The following is a 21785-nucleotide window of genomic DNA, read 5'->3' on the forward strand; positions in this document are numbered from 1 at the left end:
GTATCTGATTACATGTATACCCTATAACATTGATACTAACATTATTTCACATTTGATAGTTGAGGAAGCTAAAGTCTAGCAAAGTTAAATATCTTAGTGCTGAAAATTGAGCCCAGCATGCTAAACATGCATTTTTTCTTTCTCTCTCTCTCTAGGTGGGACTGGTGTTTGAACTCAGGGCTTCACACTAGGAAAGCAGGTACTCTAGCGTTTGAGCCACACTTCCAGACCATTTTGTTCTGGTTATTTTAGAGATGGGGGTCTCTTGATGTATTTTCAGGAACTGGCCTTGAACCATGATCTTCCCTATCTCAGCCTCCCAAGTGACTAGGATTATAGGCTGTTAGCCACTGGCACCCAGCCCATGATTCCTTATTAGCAGAGAATAGAATTTAGAAGAATTGAGGTATTCAATACTATTAGAATACTCTACTCCCAGTCTCAGAAGACAGCTAGGCAGTCTGTTTAAATTTATTACTTCATTGTAACCTCCAGTATAGGTCCAGAGGTTCATTCTAGTTTTTCCCCTTTCCATATTTGTGACTCTCTTCTCTAAGAGTAAGAAATCTTGCTTCCATTACCCCACATTAATTTTTTGGTCAGTTCCCCTGTATGTAACCATTCTCCCCATTGCTGTAGCTTCCTCTTCACAGTGTCTCCATGTCCATGGACTACAGATGCTTAGCCCAACTAAGACATAAAATTTTTTTTTTTTTTTTTTTTTTTTGGCAGCACTGAAATTTGAATTTGGCCTCATGCTTGCAAGGCAGGCACTCTTACCACTGCCAGCCCAATATACACATCTTAAATTTATTTTATTTTATTATTATTATTTTTGAGACAGGGTCTGTTAAATATCCCAGACTGTCCAGGAATTCACTGTGTAGCCCAGGCTGACCTTGAAATCCTAATCCTCCTGCCTCAGACTCCCTAGTGCAGGGATTATAGTCATGGGCCTCCATGCCTGACTCTAACTAATATCTTTAGGACTGAATCATTCAGGAAAGGGGCAGTGTTGCTTTCTGATTTGTTTAAAAATCTTACTTACAAAAATATCCAATATTAGGTATATCCTGGAATAATTTGTTTACATTTACTTTCAGGGGTTCCATCAGGGAGTCCTTACGCAATTAAAATTTTTTTGGTGGGCCTGGAGTATGAACTCAGGACTTAAGTATAGCCACTCGAGTCACACCTCTACTCCATTTTACTGTTTATTTGGAGCTGTTTATATACTCTGTTTGTTTTACTCTGTTAATAGCTCTCATGAACTGTTTGCCAGAGTTGGCCTTGAACTGTGATCCTTTCCATCTCAGCCTCCCAAGTAGCTAAACATGAGCCACCGGCATCCAGCTTGCAATTGAAACTCGCTTTTATTAAATTTGGTTCTCTGTTTTTTTTTTTTTTTTGTCAGTAATGGAGTTTGAACTCAGAGCCTTACACTTGCTAGGCAGGTGCTGTACCACTCAAGCACAACCCCAGCCCTCCCACATAGTACTTTATTGTTCAAAATAGGAGTGAGACTGTGCTCTAATGTTTATTCTTTGATTAATTCAAACAAATATTTATTGAGCACTAACTATGACAGACACAATTTTAGGTGGTGGAGATGTAGTAATGGAGCTTATGTTATTGTGAGTTAGACAGTTTGTCTATCTTATCTATCCACCCACCATCTGTCTACCTATCTATCTGCCAAAATAATTATCAGGTGAACACTAGAAAGAAAAATAAGGCAAAAGAAGAGAGATTATCAATTTGAGGTAGGGTGTTCAGGCAGGGCCTTGTAGAAATTATATTTGAGAGAGACCTGACTGAGGAGATAGATAGAGTGAGATTTTCTGGGGAAGTGTTCTTTTTTTTTTTTTTTTGATGTTACTTGAATTTGAATGCAGGGCTAGGTTTAAGTCACTCTGCCAGCCTCGGTGATAGAGTAAAAAGTGGAAACACTTAGATGGGAGTATACTTAACGTGGGAACATTGAGAACGTGAGTGTGACTGGAGCTGAGGAGAAGGGAAGAAGAGAAGTGAGTTTTTTGAAGAGCTTGCTAGTAAAGGCTTTTGGTCATTAAATGAACTAATGTCAGGTGACACAGTGACCTAACCATACATAAGCCTTTATTAAACTCAAAGATGAACATTTCCATTATATATACATACTTAAAAGGAACTTTCAAGCTGGGCTTGTGGCACATGCTGTCACTATCACTACCCCAACACTCTGGGGGCTGAGGCAAGAGAATTTTAAGTTCAAGCCCAGGCTTGATAAAAGAATCCTTGGCAGATGCAGATGAGCAAGTATTGTTAACTAATGGTAAAACGGTAGAAGCAGATAGGACTAGAGGGGCCTAATGAGAGAAGAGTCATGATTATTGGTATAGCAAAGGTAGATCTAAATCTAGTAAGTCTTTCATTCAAGAAATTATATACTTCTTTGTGTGAGTTATGTATTCTGTGTGAAACCTAACATTACAGAAATTTTAACTTCATAGAAAAATTTGCCTAGAGAGCAAGCAGGAGTCAAAGAATCAGGATTTAGTGGAAGGACTTGCTTTCCAGATCAAAAAGACCTATGTATTATCCTGGCTCTGTTTTATTAAAATAAAATGAATGTTCATTAGAGGGAAGGCCTTTTGTTCCCCCCAGTGCTGGAGATTGAAAGGAGGGACGGAAGGAAAAAGCCAGGTAAAGAGGGTTTTATAAAGTGTTATAAAGACTTTGGAGGTTTTGACAAGACTAGTTGGTATGATTTATAACTTAAAAGGCAATAAGATGTATAAGGAATAAATCAGAGGGATAAGAGATGATGCAAGGGTATAGCTTAGTCAGGTGAGTCTTAGTCTGTGACTGTAATCTAATGTATGAAATATTTTAAATTGTGACACAGTATACACATCTATTTATGTGTATATTTGCACCTGAAATCACACAATAATATGTTCCCTTACTATGTGTACATAGCTCTGACATTTTTCATTCTTAACTATTATCTCCTATTTGTTAATTTAATTAATTTATTTATTGTCTCTGTATCGTTCCAATTTTAGTATATGTGCTGCCGAAGCAAGCACTCCTATTTCTTTAATAGAGAACTCATTGATGGGTTAGGACCACAGTTTGAAAAATAATGAGTTAATCCAATATGAGAAAGCATTCTTGTATAATGAGAACCTTTTTTTTTTTTTTTTTTTTTTCCCTTTGGCAATACTGGGGTTTGAGCCCAGAGCCTTTTACTTGCTAGGCAGGCACACTCTTATCACTTAAGCCAATTCTTCACCCCCAATGAGAACCTTTGTAGAGACTCAGATAAGAGTACTTCCTCTTTTTTTGAGAAATAGTGTTTGGGAAAAAAACCTTATCTTATATTTGGGCATTTATGGTACAGTCTTTTTCTATTAATTTGTTTGTTTGTTTTTATAGTGCTGGGTTTGAACTCAGGGCCTACACCCACCTTGAGCCACTCCACCAGCCCTTTTTTTGTGATGGGTTTTTTGAGATAGGGTCTCAAACTATTTGCTCTGGCTGGCTTTGAACTGAGATCCTCCTGATCTCTCCCTGCTGACTAGCTAGGATTACATGTGTGATCCCCAGCCTTTCTTTTGAATTTTAAAGAAAAATATTTTAATACTTTTTTTTCAGTAAGTCCACTTTATTAGCACATATTTGTAGCGAGCTTTCTCATGAGCTATTGTCCTCCCTGACCTAACTAGGGGAGACTGGAGATGCAGAAAGGACAAAAGATAGAAGACAGACAAGCAGAAAGTTGGGCCAGGTGTGCTGGGTGCTCGGATGGAGACACACAGCAGCCTCGTTGCTTCTTTTCTCTAATAACTCTTATTTTACTTTGCTTCTTTTCTCTTATTCTTTAAAATCTTGCTTCTAAAGTCTTTATTCTTTCTGTTCTTTAAAACCTCACTTCTGAAGTCTTCCTTCTTTTCTATTCTTTAAAGTCTCTTTCCTTAGACTCACATAGAGTCTTGGCCCTCAGATTTGCACTGTCCCATGTTCTGTCTTTTAAAGTGTTGGTGCTCAGACTTGCACTGTCCTGTTTCCTCTAATCTCTAGCATAACTCAGCAGCAACAGCGGCAGCCAGCTGCATCATTCAGAGGCAGTCCCGTTGCAAACTGCCAACAAATCAATCCATCTCCCATCAAAAAACCTTCTATCAATCCCCCACCGAAAAACCTCATTGAGTCTTTTATATCCAGTGGTAAACAAGGAGATGGAGCAGCAGTTCTCAGGGAGAGGTGTGACATTGTAGCAAGAGAAACCTGGGTTCCTACTTCTCTGAACTTAAACAACTTAGGAAAATGCAGCTGTGTTGCATTTTGCCTCTTGCTGTCTTCAGCTGGGGCCATGCCAAACTCAGCCTGTAGATCATTGAGCACAACTGTGCTTATGTCAAGTTCTCAAAGGCTTCTCATAATCCACTCTCCACAAATATTAATTATATTAATTAATCTTATTATGTATACTATGTAGAAGCTTTAATTTGCTGCAATCCCACTCATTTTGTTTTGTTTTGGCAGTACTAGGGTTTGAACTCAGGGCCTCACACTTGCTAGGCATGCTGTCTACTACTAGAGCCATTCTGCCAGCCCTTTTGTTGTGTTGGGTATTGCTGAGATAGGGTCTTGAGAACTGTTTGTTCGGGCTGGCCTCAAATTGTGATCCTTTTAATCTCTGCCTCTTGAGTAGTTAGAATTACAGGTGTGAGCTACTGGTGCCTGGCCTACTTGTCAATTCTTGCTATTATTTCCTGAGTTATTGAAGTCCTATTTAGAAAGTCATTGCCTATCTTCTTTCTTGTATGTTTTCCTCTAGTAATTTGAAAGAATCAGGTCTTACATTAAGGTCTCTAATCTATTTTGAATTGATTTTTGTACAGGGTGAGAAATAAGGATTAAGTTTCAGTCTTCCACATGTGGGCATCCATCTTCCCAGCACCATTTGTTGAAGAGGCTGTCTTTCCTCAGTATATATTTTCAGCACCTTTGTCAAGAATTAGGCAGCTAGAGCAGCATGGGTTTACTTTTTGGACCTTTATTGTATTTCATGGCTGTACCTGTGTACTTTTTGCCAAGTACCATGCTGTTTTTATTACTGTGACTGTAGTATAATTTGAAATTAGGTATTGTGATAACCTCCAGCATTGCTCTTTTTGCTCAGGGTTGTTTTGGTTATTTGGTGTTTTTTTTCCTATATCTATGAAGAAGGCCTGGGGGCTGTGGCTCATGTAGTAGAGTGTCTGCCTATCAGTTGTAAAGCCCTAAGTTCAAACCCTGGTACCTCTACAAAAGAAACAAAAAATGTTTACACTCTTTATTTCTGTGAAGAATATCATTGGAATTTTGATAGAGCTTGCATTGAATCTGTAGATCGCTTTTGGTAATATAGCCATTTTCACAATATTAATTTAATTTTGGTTATCCATGAAGATGAGAGGTCTTTCCATCTTCTAGTGTCTTCAGGTTCTTTCTTCAGTGTTCTGTAGTTTTGTTATAGAGGTATTTCACCTCTTGGTTGGGTTCATTTCTAGAGGTTGTTTTTGTTTTTTGTTTTGAGGGCTATCATGATTAGAATTGTTTTCATATTTCTTTCTCAACATGTTCCTTATATAGAAAAAATTATTGATTTTCATATGTTGATTTCATATCCTGCTACTGTGCTGAAAGTTTGTATTAGATCTAGGAATTCTCTGGAGGTTCATGTTATCTACAAATAGGGATAATTCTTTCTTTCCTGTTTGAATCCTTTTTATTTCTTTCTCTTGCTTTGTTTTTCTGGCTAAAACTTTAAGCACTATGTTGAAAAAGAATGGAGATAGTGGACATCTTTATCTTGTTCCTACTTTTAGAGAAAATGCTTTCTGTTTTTCCCTATTTGGCAAAATTATGGCTATAGCTTTCTCCTTTATTATGTTGAAGGTATGATCCTTCTATACCTCTTTCTTTTCTTCTTTTTTGTTTGTTTTTTGGTAGTTCTGGGGTTTGAACTCAGGGTCTTGCACTTGCTAGGCTTAGCACTTTGCCACTTGAGCCACTCCACCAATCCTATACCTACTTTCTTCAGGGCTTTTATCATGAAAGAATGTTGAATTTTGTCAAAAGCTTTATCTGCATCTTTTGAAATGATTGCATGATTGTTCCTGATTCAATTTAGTTGCATATTTGGTATGAAACAACTTGGTATGTGTGTATGATCTTTTTAATGTGTTGCTGAAGTCAGTTTGGAAATATTTTATTCAGGACTTTTGCATCTATAGTTCTGTTGTATGGGGCATTGATCTATAAGCTTTCTTTTTTGATTGTGTCTCAATGGTTGTAGTAAATCACATTTTCATTTTCATTAGCTTCTAGGATTTTAAAAAATTTCCTCCCTGTTTTCTTCAATGACCCCACTGATCATTTAAAAGTATATTGTGGACTGGAGCATGGCTCAAGTGGTAGAGTGCTTTCCTAGCAAGCTTTAGGTCCTCACTTCCAATACCACTAAAAAGAAAAGAAAAAATATATTGTTTAATCTCCATGTGTTTGTATGGTTTTTGTACTTTCTCTTCCTAATTTTTTTTTTTTTGAGGTCAGAAAAATTTTATTTGTAGAGAATTTAGTTGGAGAAAGACTGCATATTGGAGAATGCAGGGGGATCTGGAAACCAGTGATCCCCTGTACTTTCTCTTACTAATTTTATTCCATTATGATCTGATTTTTTTTCTTTTTTTGGTGGTACTAGGGTTTGAACCACAGGGCTTTGTACTTCCAAGGTAGGCACTCTACCACTTGAGCCATTCCTCTAGCCCATGATCTGATAAGAGACAAGAAATTTTCTCTCTCCCTTTTTTGGTATTTGTTAAGACTTGATTTATGGCCTAAAATATGACCTATTTTAGAGACTGTTCCATGAGCTGTTGAGAAGAATTTGTATTCTACAACTGTTGGATTGAATGTTCTATGGCTATACATGTACACTTTTAACATTTATTTCCCCTTATATTGTGCCATTTAATGGGCAAAAATAGCAGTATGTATTATTGAGTAGAAGTGACTCTTAAGTTCTCTACTGCTGACCTATACCCTAAGCCCCAACATACAGTAATATTTTCAAGGTTCATCCATTTATAGCACATCATCAGTTTTATTTTTTGTGTGTGACCAAATAATATTCCATTGTATAGAAAAATCCCATTTTGTTTATTCATTCGTTCTTACCATTACTGTTATTGTCCATCTGTTTTGTTTTAACCATGTGACTGTTATCTTATTGTGGTTTTGATTTATACTTCTCTAATAGCTAGTAATATTTGTTTTTCGTTAATGACTAATAATGATGTTTTTGGGTGTGATTATTAGACATTCATGTATGTTCTTTGGAAATGTATTTGAATGCGTATTGAAATCCATTGCTTATGTTTTAATTGGGTCTTTTTTTTTTTTAATTACTGAGTGTGAGAATACCATATTTTACTGTATTTTTTTTTTCCTGATTGTTGATTGACTCCACAGCCTTGTGGATGAGCCACAACCTCAGCTCCTATATATATATATATATATAAAAGTATTGCTGTGTTTGTTTGCAAGAACTAACTTTCCATTTTCCTTTTTTTGGAAGGTCCTGCCCAAAATGCACTGATATCGTCACAAGTGCCAGTGAGCCAAGGATACAATTCTCAGCATTCAGGATCCTACCCTCATCTAATACCAGCAAAAACTTTGAATCCATTATCTGGACCGTCTAACTATGGTGGTTCTCAGGGATCTGGGCAGACTCTTAATAGACCACCTATGACTTCTAATCCAGTGACACCTTCACTCCATAGTTGTCCTGTTCCTGGAATGTCACTACCTGCTTCTCAGAACCCAGCTGCTGCACCAATGTCTTCTGGAAGCTTTCTTCCTGGAGCCAATCTACCACCACCATTGAATTGGCAATATAACTACCCATCCATAGGATCACAGACAAACAATTGTCCTCGTGTATCACAACCAACTGTATCTGGGAATACAAATTTAACAACAAACCATCAGTATGTATCTTCTGGAGATCCTTCACTTCAAAACAGCTTCATAAAATCAGGTATTGTTCTTATAGGAGTGTTTCAAATACAGAGATGTGAAACTTTTGCTTGTTTAGGTATTTGAATTAATACTTGAATTAATAGTTTTGAGTTAATTTTTTTCAAGAAGTTTGAAAGTAAATATTTATTTTAAACATTTTTATTAGTTTTAAACATTTTTATTAGTATGTAAAAGTTATACAGAGGTTTTGTTGTGACATTTCCATGTATATATTATACCTTGGTTTGGTTCATCCCCTCCATTATTCTCCCTCTTAGTCCAACTTCCTTCTTAAAATAACTTCAACAGAGTCAGGTGCTAGTGGCTCATCCCTGTAATCCTAGCTACTTGGGAAGCTGAGATGGGGAGGATAGCAGTTTGAGGCTAACAGGGCAAATACTTCTCAAGACCCCATCTCCAAAATAACCAGAGAAAAACAGACTGAAAGTGTAGCTGAAGTGGTAGAGCTCCTGCTTTGTAAGCATGAAGACTTGAGTTCAAAACCCGTCCCACCAAAAAAAAAAAAAAAAACACCAAAAACTTTGACATTTTTCATTATTCCTTGAGTTAATTTTTGTGTCTAGTTTTAGGTAAGGGCCCAGATTGACTTTTTTGTAAGTGGAGATACATACAGTTAAAAAGTAGTTACCTTTTTTATTCATTGTTTTGTTTTCTGTATATGGCACTATCTGACGAAAAGAATAGTCTTATTGATACCTTTGTTGAAAATCAGTTGATTATAAATTAAGGGTTTATTTCTCTGAATAAACCTGAATTTTATTTCATTGATTCTGAATTTTATTTCATTGATACATGTCTGTTTTTATGCCCGTACCATACAGCTTTTGTAAAAAATAGTTTATACTTGAGCTGTCTTTTTCTTTGTGGTGATGAGAGTCAGACTTAGGCTGTGCGTGGAAAGCAAGTGTTCTACCACTAAGCACTATCACTAGCCCCCATCCATTTACTATAACAATATAGTAGCTTTGGATTCAGGAAGTGTGACTCCCTAGCTTTTGCTCTTAAGATTGTTTTGACTCTTTTGATTCCCGTTGCCTTTCCATAAGAATTTTAGGATCAGCTTGTCAAGTTTTCCAAAAAAGGTAGCTTGGGTTTTTTTTTTTTTTTTTTTTTTAAAGTTGTGTTGGATAGGGGGTACATTGTAGCATTTACAAAAGTTCTTACAATATATCAAATATATACTACTTGAATTCACCCCCTCCACCAGTCTCCTTAAGCTCCCCCTGCCCTGCAACCATAGCTTGGGATTTTTGTTTTTTGTTTTTGTTTTTTCCTTATTTATTCATATGTGCATACATTGTTTGAGTCATTTCTCCCACCTGCCTCCCGCCATCTCCCTCTCCCCTCACCCCCTTGCTTCCAGGCAGAACCTGTTCTGCTCTTTTCTCCAATTTTGTTGAGAATAGCTTGGGTTTTAATAAGCATTGTGTTGAATCTGTATATCAGTTGGAGACAAAGGTATGTATTCTTGGATTGACTTTGATCATTTTATTTTATTTAAATTAAATTAATTAATTTTGTTTTGAGATAGGGTCTTGCTACATAGTCCAGGCTGGCCTCGAACTTGGGATCCTCCTGCTTCAGCTTCCTGAGTTCTGGGATTACAAGTGTGTGCCACCATTCAACTCATTTTATTTATTTGAACTCAGTGTTTGATAAGAAAGAGTAGTTGAGAGGGTGAACATGATCAAAGTACATTATATGCATGTGTAGAAATGTCATGATAAAATCTCTATGTAAGTATAATATATACCAATAAAAAATGAACTCAGTGATTCTGTTTGGCTCAGGAGTAGGTTCATTTAAACATTTCACTTTTCTTTCTATTTTTTGCTATTAAAATCAGCAAGATCTTATACACTTATAAGCATTAATAGTGTTACTTTGAAAAGCATTTTTTAAATTCCATATTAGAATACACAGGCCGATTCTGCTCAGCAAACATTTTCAAGAAAATGAACTAGTACCAATACCCAAGTGAAACAATATCCACTGCTTTTGTAGTGGTTAGTGATTTAGATCAGCAATAGAATGCTTACCTTGTATGTATGTGTGAAGCCCTGGGTTTGATCAAAAAGTTACAAAATAGTTAACATATATATATATATATATATGTGTACACACATACATATACACACACAAAATTATATATATATATATATACACACACACACACACACACACAATGTGTGTGTGTGTGTGTGTGTGTGTGAGAGAGAGAGAGTGACTTGGGATTGCAGACAGGGCCACCTCACATTTGCTATTTTTTTTTCTATATATGGCATACATACCATTTGGCTTATGACTTGTTAACTACTGAAAGTATTTTTCTAGGCTTTTTTTTTTTTTTTTTTTATTCATATGTGCATACAATGTTTAGGTCATTTCTCCCCACCTTCCCCCCCCCCTTACTCCCTTATGCCCCACCTTCGCCATTATGCCCCACCCCCTCGCTTACCACCAACTCCACCCCCTTCCTCTCCCCCCCCAACCCCCTCAGTACCCGTCAGAAACTATTTTGCCCTTATCTCTAATTTTGTTGAAGAGAGAGTATAAGCAATAATAGGAAGGAAAAAGGGTTTTTGCCAGTTGAGATAAGGATAGCTATACAGGGAGTTGACATGAATTGATTTCCTCTACATGTGTGTTACCTTCTAAGTTAATTCTTCTCAAACTAACCTTTTCTCTAGTTCCTGGTCCCCTTCTCCTATTGGCCTCAGTCGCTCTATTTATTTATTTATTTATTTATTTTCCTTTTTTTTATTGTTTTATTATTCATATGTGCATACAAGGCTTGGGTCAGTTCTCCCCCCTGCCCCCACCCCTCCCTTACCACCCACTCCACCCCCTCCCTCTTCCCCCCACCCCCTCAATACCCGGCAGAAACTATTTTGCCCTTATCTCTAATTTTGTTGAAGAGAGAGTATAAGCAATAATAGGAAGGAACAAGTGTTTTTGCTGGTTGAGATAAGGTTAGCTATACAGGGAGTTGACTCACATTAATTTCTTGTGTGTGTGTGGTACCTTCTAGGTTAATTCTTTTTGATCTAACCTTTTCTCTAGTTCCTGGTCCCCTTTTCCTATTGGCCTCAGTTGCTTTAAAGTATCTGCTTAGTTTCTCTGCGTTGAGGGCAACAGATGCTATCTAGTTTTTTGGGTGTCTTACCTAACCTCATACCTTCCTTGTGTGCTCTTGCTTTATCATGTGATCAAAATCCAGTCCCCTTGTTGTGTTTGCCCTTGATCTAATGTGCACATATGAGGGAGAACATATGATTTTTGGTCTTTTGGGCCAGGCTAACCTCACTCAGAATGACGTTCTCCAATTCCATGCATTTATCTGCAAATGATAACATTTCGTTCTTCTTCATGGCTGCATAAAATTCCATTGTGTATAAATACCACAATTTCTAAATCCATTCGTTAGTGGCGGAGCATCTTGGCTGTTTTCATAACTTGGCTATTGTGAATAGTGCTGCAATAAACATGGGTGTGCAGGTGCCTGTGTAGTAACCTGTGTCACAGTCTTTTGTGTATATCCCCAAGAGTGGTATTGCTGGATCATATGGTAGATCAATGTTTAGCTTTTTAAGTAGCCTCCGAATTTTTTTCCAGAGTGGTTGTACTAGTTTACATTCCCACCAGCAGTATAAGAGGGTTCCTTTTTCCCCTGCATCCTCACCAACACCTGTTCTTGGTAGTGTTGCTAATGATGGCTATTCTAACAGGGGTGAGGTGGGATCTTAGTGTGGTTTTAATTTGCATGTCCATTATTGCTAGAGATGGTGAGCATTTTTTCATGTGTTTTTTGGCCATTTGAATTTCTTCTTTTGAAAAAGTTCTGTTTAGTTCACTTGCCCATTTCTTTATTGGTTCATTAGTTTTGGGAGAATTTAGTTTTTTAAGTTCCCTATATATTCTGGTTATCAGTCCTTTGTGTGATGTGTAGCTGGCAGATATTTTCTCCCACTCTGTGGGGGGGGGGTCTCTTCAGTTTAGAGACCATTTCTTTTGATGAACAGAAGCTTTTTAGTTTTACGACGTCCCATTTATCTATGCTCTCTCTCAGTTGCTGTGCTGCTGGGGTTCCATTGAGAAAGTTCTTACCTATACCTACTAACTCCAAAGTATTTCCTACTCTTTCCTGTACCAACTTTAGAGTTTGTGGTCTGATATTAAGATCCTTGATCCATTTTGAGTTAATCTTGGTATAGGGTGATATACATGGATCTAGTTTCAGTTTTTTGCAGACTGCTAACCAGTTTTCCCAGCAGTTTTTGTTGAAGAGGCTGTCTTTTATTCATTGTATATTTTTAGTACCTTTGTCAAAGACAAGTTGGTTGTAGTTGTGTGGCTTCATATCCGGGTCCTCTATTCTGTTCCACTGGTCTTCATGTCTGTTTTTATGCCAGTACCATGCTGTTTTTATTGTTATTGCTTTGTAATATAGTTTGAAGTCAGTTATTGTGATACCTCCTGCATTGTTCTTTTGACTGAGTATTGCCTTGGCTATTCGTGGCCTCTTGTGTTTCCATATAAATTTAACGGTAGATTTTTCAATCTCTTTAGTGAATGTCATTGGAATTTTGATGGGAATTGCATTAAACATGTAGATTACTTTTGGGAGTATCGACATTTTTACTATGTTGATTCTACCAATCCATGAGCATGGGAGATCTCTCCACTTTATCTATAGTCTTCCTCAATCTCTTTCTTCAGAAGTTTATAGTTTTCCTTGTAGAGGTTGTTCACATCCTTTGTTAAGTTTAACCCTAGGTATTTGATTTTTTTTTGAGGCTATTGTAAATGGAATTGTTTTCATATATTCTTTTTCAGTTTGTTCATTATTAGTGTATAGAAATGCTAATGATTTTTCTATGTTGATTTTATATCCTGCTACCTTGCTGTAGCTATTGATGGTGTCTAGGAACTTCTGAATAGAGTTTTTTGGGTCTTTATGGTACAGGATCATGTTGTCTGCAAGTAGGGATATTTTGACAGTTTCTTTACCTATTTGTATTCCTTTTATTCCTTCTTCTTGCCTAATTGCTCTGGCTAGGAACTCCAGTACTATGTTGAATAGAAGTGGAGATAGTGGGCATCCTTGTCTAGTTCCTGATTTTAGATGGAATGGTTTCAGTTTTTCACCATTGAATATAATGCTGGCTGTAGGTTTGTCATATATAGCTTTTATAATGTTGAGGTACTTTCCTTCTATTCCTAGTTTTCTTAGAGCTTTTATCATGAAATGATGTTGGATCTTTCAAAGGCTTTTTCTGCCTCTATTGAGATGATCACGTGGTTTTTGTCTTTTCTTCTGTTAATGTGGTTTATTACGTTTATTGACTTTCGTATGTTGAACCACCCCTGCATTCCTGGGATGAAGCCTACTTGGTTGTGGTGAATGATCTTTTTGATGTGTTGTTGAATTTGGTTTGCCATTATTTTATTGAGGATTTTTGCATCAATGTTCATTAAGGACATTGGCCTATAGTTCTCCTTTTTGGAGGTGTCTTTGCCTGGTTTTGGGATAAGTGTAATACTGGTTCATAAAATGTGTTAGGTAGTTTTCCTTCGCTTTCTATTTCGTGGAACAGTTTAAGGAGGGTTGGTATTAGTTCTTCTTTAAAAGTCTGATAGAATTCAGCAGAGAATCCATCAGGTCCTGGACTTTTTTTTTTAGGGAGACTCTTGATTGCTGCTTCAATTTCATTTTGTGTTGTAAATCTATTTAGGTGATTAATATCCTCCTGGTTCAGTTTTGGATGATCATACGTATCTAGAAATCTGTCCATTTCTTTAAGATTTTCGAATTTATTTGAATATAGGTCTTGAAGTAGTTTCTGATGATTTCTTGGACTTCCATGGTGTTTGTTGTTACCTCCCCTTTTTCATTCCTGATTCTAATAATTTGGGTTTTTTCTCTCCTCATTTTAGTCAGGTTTGCCAGGGGTCTGTTAATCTTGTTTATTTTTTTCAAGGAATTAGCTTTTTGTTTCGTTGATTGTTTGGTTTTTTTGGTCTCTATTTCATTACTTTCGGCCCTTATTTTTATTATTTCTCTCTTTCTGCTTGATATGGATTTTGCTTGTTCTTATTTTTCTAGGAGTTTGAAATGTAGCATTAGGTCATTGATTTGAGATCTTTCTGTCCTTTTAATATATGCACTCATGGCTATAAACTTTCCTCTTAGGACTGCCTTTGCTCTGACCCATAGGTTTTGGTAGGTCATGTTTTTTTCATTTTCATTAACTTCCAGGAACCTTTTAATTTCCTCTTTTACTTCATCAGTGACCCATTGATCATTGAGCAATGTATTGTTCAGCTTCCAGTTGTTTGCATATTTTCTGGTGGTGTTTTTATTGTTGAGTTGTTGTTTTAATGCATTGTGATCAGATAGAATGCAGGGGATTACTTCTGTTTTCTTATATTTGCTGAGGCTTGCTTTGTGCTCTAAGATATGATCAATTTTGGAGAAAATTCCATGGGCTGCTGAGAAGAATGTATATTGTGCGAATGTTGGATGAAATATTCTGTAGACAGCAGCTAGGTCCATTTAATCTATAGTGTGATTTAGTTATAGAATTGCTTTATTGATTTTTTTGTTTTGATGACCTATCTATTGGTGATAGAGGGGTATTAAAGCCTCCCACTACCACTGTGTTGGAGTCTATATGTTCTTTTAAGTCCTTTAGAGTCTGTTTGGTGAAATTGGGTGCACTGATGTTAGATTCATATAGGTTGATAATTGTTATTTCCTTTTGGTGTATTTCCAGTTTTGTCAGTATGAACTGTCCTTCTTTATCTCATTTGATTAATGTAAGTTTGAAGTCTACTTTGTCTGATATAAGTATTGCTACTCCTGCCTGTTTTGGGGCGCCATTGTCTTGGTAAATCTTCTTCCAGTCTTTCACCCTAAGCCAGTGTTTGTTTCTGTCAATGAGATGGGTCTCCTGCAAACAACAGATTGTTGGATCTTCCCTTTTAATGCAGTTTTCCAAACGATGTCTTTTGATGGGGAAGTTGAGTCCGTTGACATTCAGTGTTAATATTGATAGATATGAAGTTGAGTCCGTTGACATTCAGTGTTAATATTGATAGATACGCGGTGATTCCTGGCATTTAGTTGTTTTTGTTGTTTAAGCATTTGATTGTGTGCAGCTGAATGAATGCTACTCTCTGATTCCTTGTGTTTTTGATACTTCCCATCCTCTCATGGTTTTGTTTGTTTTCATCTTTTGTATGCAGAATTCCTTGGAGAATCTTTTGTTGTGGCATATATTGTTTTAGTTTCTGCTTTTTGTGGAAGATTTTTATTGCTCCATCTATTTTGAATGATAGGTTTGCTGGGTAGTGTAACCTGTGGTTGAAGTTATTTTCATTCACTGCCCTGAATACTTCACTCCATGCCCTTCTTGCTTTTAAGGTTTCTGTGGAGAAATCTGCCATGATTTTGATGGGTTTACCTTTATATGTTATTTGTTTTCTCTCTCTTACTGCCTTCAATATTCTTTCTCTGTTCTCTGTGCTTGTTGTTTTAATGATAATATGTCATGGGGATGTACTATTTTGGTCAAGTCTGTTTGGTGTCCTGCAGGCTTCCTTTACCTGTATGAGCAAAACTTTCTCAAGATTTGGGAAATTTTCTGTTATGTATTGAATGTATTACAAATCTCTTTTGCTTGGACCTCTTGTTGTTCAGTGCCCATGATTCTCAGGTTTGGTCTTTTGATGGAGTTGCTGAGTTCTTATATATTCCTTTCACAGATCTTGAGATGTTTAACTGTTACTCAGTTTTTTCTTTAATTTCTTTTTTATCTCTGTTGGCAATAATGGCGCCGATAGGTTTCAGTTCTTACTGCACCCTTAAGCTCCTGTTTTCCAGGGTCACAGTCATGCCTCCCAGGGTCACAGTCCTGCCTCAAGTCTAGCTTAAATCCTCTTTCTGCCCCAACCTTCAATCAACATGAACCATAAGATCCTAACCAATCAGATGATGCTGGTTTCCACTGAGGGGTATTTAAGCCCCTGCCCCTCTCTCCCTCTTTCTCTTGGCTCTCTCTGCTCTTCCCTTCTCCCACCCGGCAATAAAGAATCTCTTGGCCAGATCACTCCTCTCCACGTGGTCACTTTTGGGGCCCACATTTCCAACATTTGGTGCCATGACTCGGAGGGAGGCTCCCCACTAATCCTGGTGGGACCCCCATTCCGACTCGCCTCACAACCACTCTGAGGACATGATTGACCAGGACTCATCCTCCCGATCGCCCTCGCCCGCATCCAACACTGGACATTCTTTGGTGAGTCCACCTGCCCTTCTTGAGCTCCCTTTGCGGTCTCTCCCTTTGGTGTCTCTGGGTTTTAGAACACTTCCCCTGATTTTGGCTATGTCTGGGCGGCTCAGACAGTAGAGGGATCCCCTTCTCCACAGGGTTTGGATTTTACAGGGTCCGGGACCCTACAAAACCTAGGCCTAGGTAATCCAAGCTGCCAGCCTCTGGCCTGCAAACCACCTGAACTCAGTGACGGCTGATTCTCATGCACTTTGCGTTTTCTCGGATATTTGTGCTGTGCGAGGATGCTCCACAGTACATAATATTCTCCTCTCCCATTCTGGGACAGGGTCCCTCATAATGGGTGCCTCTACATCTTCTCTGCTGTCCTACTCCCCATTGAGATGCCTCCTCAATAATTTGGACACCTTGGGTTTGACCCCAGACATAAAACCAAAAATTTAATCTGCTTTTGCACTCAAATCTGGACCACTTATTCTTTAGACAACCAAAGTCACTGGCCCCTTTTCAGGTCTTTAGATCCCAACCATTTATGGGACATACAACTACTGTGAGTGATCGGGATGATGGGGAGAGATTCCATTATGTCCAAGTCTTTTCATACCTCCGTCTAAATCCAGCTCTCTGACTTCAAACCCTCCCTCTGTACTTTCTGTTCCCCTGCACAGATTCTATCAGCCTGTAAACCAGTTTCTAAATCAGTCAATTCCTCTCCAAACCTCCTCCTTCCCCATGTAAACAGACTTCTTGCACTGCTAACCATACCTGTCTCCTCCTATCTTCCTGAAAAACTTTCCCTGTCATGGAGTTAAGCAAGCCACTCCTTGCCAATTCTGACCTCAAGGCGGTTCCAGCTCTGGGAGAGCTCATGCTTTATTCGGTGACCAGAGAGTGGAGGTTTCGTTTTGCTGAAAGCCTGCCGGTACCAATCAATGGGAGCAACCTGGAGACACAGGTGATGGCTAATCCCTTAAGCGTGTGTCATGCCTTCAGGCTCTGCCTTCCCCTCCCTTACCTAAGATGTCAGCTCACCTTTTCTGCCTCCTCCATGCTCTCACCACGTGTCCTCTGTCTCTGTCTGTCTTCCCCTCCCTGGGCTTACTGGGACCCTGCCTCCCATGAAAAACCTGTTGCATGGTACCTTATGACTTAAGTTATTCCATCTAGTTTGTCAGGCCTCTCAGTGTAAAGTAACTTTAAGTCAGCTGCTTTACAAAAGCACTTGCAAAAACCTGCAGCTGTCACGCTCAACTTCACCCCCACAAGGGGAGGAGGGAAAGCAAACAGACGCACCTGTGCACAGGATGCTGACTCCTGGACACAGCAAAAATGCCTGCCATAGCTAAGAAAATCCATAGAGAGGACCCAGCAAATCCTGGGCTGCCAGTCACACATGGTGATGGCTGTGGCCCACCGCCACTTCCCCTAGAATAAACATGGGCACAGTACACGGGAAGGGGGCAGGGGCGACAGGCCATAGGATCAGGCCTAGGTAGTCAGGGTCATTTGTCCCAGGTGTATGTGGGGGGAGTGGCACCTTGCACAAGTCCTGCTCCTAGCCCCACCTCACACCTTGGGGCATCAGACCCAGCCCTTGTAAGCCAATTATTAGCTCAAGGTTATAGTTCCAGAAATCACAAAATAGACATTACTGTGGTCTCTAAATTTCTCATTTAGAATTTTCTATACCTTTGGCTTCAGCATAAATTTTTCCCTCCAAATATTGACACTAGTTGTCCCGTATGGCACTGTTATTGGCCTGAAATGCCCTCTGAATGCCCTCCTCTAACTTTACAAATGATTTCTTTGTTAAAAAGGTAGCCTTTATTAAAGCGGTTATCTGCTTTTAGCTAAAAGACAGGATCCCCTAACGTTTTGTTCTTTCTAGATGGGACCCGCATCTTCCAGTCTTCTGGCTTGTCAATGTTGGAAGCTTTGTACTGAGGCTTGGCCTCAGTATGCCTTGGGTGACCAAGAAAAGTGGCCTTCACAGGGTTCCTTAAATTACAATACCATACTCCAACTAGACCTTTTCTATAAAAGTAAAAAAAAAAACAAAAAAGTAAACTGAAGTCCCCTATACAAATTTCTCTCATTAGAAAAGCAATGGGTTCTGGCCCAGGCCACTCAGGTTGGAAATGATTATATGGCTCAAGCAGTAGAGTGCCGCTTTACAAGCAGAAAGTCCTGAGTTCAAGCCCAGTACAGCCAAAGTTAAAAAAATAGTAATAATATTTGGGACTGAGGAAGTAGTTCAATGGGAGAATGTCTGCCTAGCATGTGCAAAGCCCTGGGTTCAATTCCCCAGCATTACTAAAAAAAAACAAAAAAAAATAAAAAATGGTAAAGAAGATAAGTGTCACTTCAGCCATCTCATAGTGGAAAAACGTAGTTTAACCTAGACAAGATCCCTCATTCTTCAAGCGAGGAAACTGAGGCCCAGAACAGTTCAGCAGTTTGCTCTCCAGAGTGTCAGGTGTCAATGTAAAATAACAACTTTACTTTATAGCAACAACCTATGACTCAGAGTCACAGGTGAGGGAGGTTCTCCTCAAAGATAAATTTCTAACAGTCAGCCCCAGATATTCGTAAAAAATTCGGACTGTGACTGAAGGGAAAAGTCATTGAACCAAGTAATACAGTTAGCCATGTCTGTATTTATGGCTATGTCTGTATGTCCGGGACCTTACTAACAGGAGAGAAAAAGATGGCCTCATGCTGCTCTTAGAGAGGGTCCCACCCGACTGGAGCCTGTATCCTGAACTTGCTTCCGTGGTGGACAGGAAGGGCATATCTGCAGAGAATGCCTAAGGGGGGACAGCCTGGGAGACAGCCCCACCCCCAACCGGGACCCTGCCCTCTGCAAGGGTAACCACTGGAGGTCTAAGTGCCCCCATCACCAGATGGAAGGCGAGGTGCCTCCTCCTATGGATTGATGGGTCCAAGCCTCCTGGTCACACTCCACTTCTTGGCATCAAAGTTGACGAGCCATAATGGCAGAAAAACAAAAGGCCATTTTCCTCCTAGAGAGTGGAGCCCGTTTCTCTGTTTTACCTTTTTCTCCTGGTCCCCGGTCCAATGACAAAAGTTATCGTTTGGGGCAAATCTGGCTAGCCCCTAGAGCGCTAGTTTACCTGGCCTCTGGTCTGCTCTTGATGAGACCTCCTCTTCTGTCACTCTTTCCCCATAGTACCTGAAACTCCCATGTCCCTGCTGGGATGGGATTTACTATCTCAATTAAAAGCTCAAATTCTCCTCCCCCTAGACAGCTATCTCTGCTGCCCCCTCCTTCAGGATCAAGAAGATTCCACAGTGTGGACTGATGAGATGAGTGTAGGGTGAGCCAGGAAGGCCCTCCCTATTCAAATAAAACTCAAAAATCCCTCACAGTTTCCACACCTAATACAATATCCTCTCAAGCCGGAGGGATGATGAGGCTTTATGCCTATTCCTAAAAACAATAAGGGCTACTAATTAGTTGCTCCAACCCCTACAATAAATTTAAAATTCTTATAAAAGTTAATTTTAAAATACAAGTTACAAAGTAAACAACTGGAAAGGATATAGATAGGTAATAAATGTATTTTTGAGAAGTTAAAGGAAAAAGGAATGGTTTTTTGGATGAGAAGGGATTTTGGAAAGAAGGGTTTGTCCTAAAGATTGTTTCAAATAGGAAGGATAAGGACAAACCATCAAGGGTTTAGTATGTTGTATGAAGGTCTAAGTAAGTTTTAAAAATGCATAATAAAAAACTTCGGTGTGTGATAAAGTTAAAGTTGAATATAATCTGAGAGTTGCCTAAAAGATTTTTAGGGTCATGTCAAACTAAAATCAAATCCTCTATGTCTATGAAATAACAAGGTTATCTTAATATTGTTCTGCTGAGTAACATCTACAAAAAACCATTACAGAGAAAGATTTCATCAAAGAAATTATTTGTGTTTTCTGCTGATCTTGTCAAGCTTTCAAGTACTACTAAATCAGAGTTCATTTACATATTTGCTTATGTGTCTTAAATGACCACCTTGTAACAGTGTTATGTTATACTTTATGTAAATATGGTACAAACATTTAAAAGGTTAAAAGTGTCAATTTATATAAAATAATGAGCTAAAGCTCTCTTTTATCCAAGAGTGTTACATTTAAATCCTGACAGCCCCTGCCTCCCACAGGTCACCTACCTAGGTGTGGCCTTAAAGGGACAGACTGGCTCACTGAGTCATAAATGCATCAACCCAATCTTCCGTTTCCCAGCCCCCATACCATAAGACAGCTTACAGCTTTCCTGGCAGTTAGAGGATTTTGCAGAATTTAGATCCCTAGGTAGGTAGTCCCTGAGCAGACACCTTTTTATGCTCCTCCTAATATTCCTATTTGGGTCTTAGATATATGTATGGCTACCCATTTCTCTCTCTGTAGTTGGAGGACTGAGATTCTGTCTTCCACTGTTCTAGTCTGCTGGAGTGGCCTTTCACTGTGTTTTGGGTTTCTGTTTGATTTTTTTTTCCTAGGTTTTCCATATCTTGGGTCACTTCCTCTTTAATATTTTCATCTTTAATTCATTTATCTCTTTATGTATAGTGTTCTGTGTTTCACTTTGGTGTTTATTTAGGGCTCCTCTGAGTTCATTTATTTGTTTCTGTGTTTTCTCATATTATTTACTTTTGGTGTCTTGAAATTTCTTGAGTGCATGTTATACATTTTGGTTAACCATGTCTAGTATCTTCTCTATGAAATTTTCAGTGATTTCTTGTAAAAAATCTTCTTTGAGGGTGTTTTTGCAGGCATTGCTGGGTTCCTTGGTGTCATTTATCTTTGTTTTGTTGGGGTCAGGAACTGGGTGTCCATTTTCTTCATTTCCCTCTGAATCCTGTATTAAATTATTGTTTTGAGGAGAGTGGTTTCCATCCATTCTTCTTCCCATTGCTCCACTTGTTGCTGTGCAACTATGTTCTTGATAGGTGGTTATAGTCACCTGTTTTTTTTCCCTTGATTTAATTTTTGTTTTGTGGCTGTCTTGGTGTGCTATTTCTGTGCCTGGTATGGGTGTAATTTAGCAATAACTAATTCACAGGTTCAATACTCGGCCAGTAGTTACATTATATAGAAGACCCTTGGTGGTAATATCTATGAGCAGTGAGAGTTGGGGAGGTTAACGTTTGTTAGGCTTGCTGTAGAAGTTTGGGGAATTGGATAAGGTGGCACTAAAAGGGGAGGCGGGAAGTGGGGTGGGTAAGTGGGGGAAGTAAAACAGGGGCTGCTGGTTTTTATGGCCCTTGTGTGTGTTTGGGTGTATTTTTGTTTTTCTAGTGTAGGGTGCTTGTGTCAGGAATTGCAGGGGATTGGGGTTGTGTAAAGTTGGTATAGTAGCTTGGTCAGCTGGTGATGAGTTTGTAGGAGGGAGGGGTAGTCTGG

The 21785-nt window shown here is 38.7% G+C and overlaps 1 protein-coding gene across 4 annotated transcripts in view; it reads left to right on the top strand.

Annotated features, from left to right (window-relative positions):
• Sec24a (SEC24 homolog A, COPII coat complex component) overlaps window positions 1-21785 on the top strand; it is a 78417-nt gene that overhangs the window by 5703 nt on the left and 50929 nt on the right. For 3 of the 4 annotated variants that reach the window (XM_074057313.1, XM_074057311.1, XM_074057312.1), the window contains exon 2: window positions 7610-8074. In XM_074057313.1, coding sequence (XP_073913414.1) covers window positions 7610-8074 — 465 coding nt within the window. Of the gene's footprint in view, window positions 1-155; window positions 200-7609; window positions 8075-21785 lie in introns of all 4 variants that reach the window. The other variant, XM_074057314.1, reaches the window with a different exon arrangement.

Source organism: Castor canadensis, chromosome 16 (assembly GCF_047511655.1).
Source record: "Castor canadensis chromosome 16, mCasCan1.hap1v2, whole genome shotgun sequence".
Taxonomy (NCBI): Eukaryota; Metazoa; Chordata; class Mammalia; order Rodentia; family Castoridae; genus Castor; species Castor canadensis.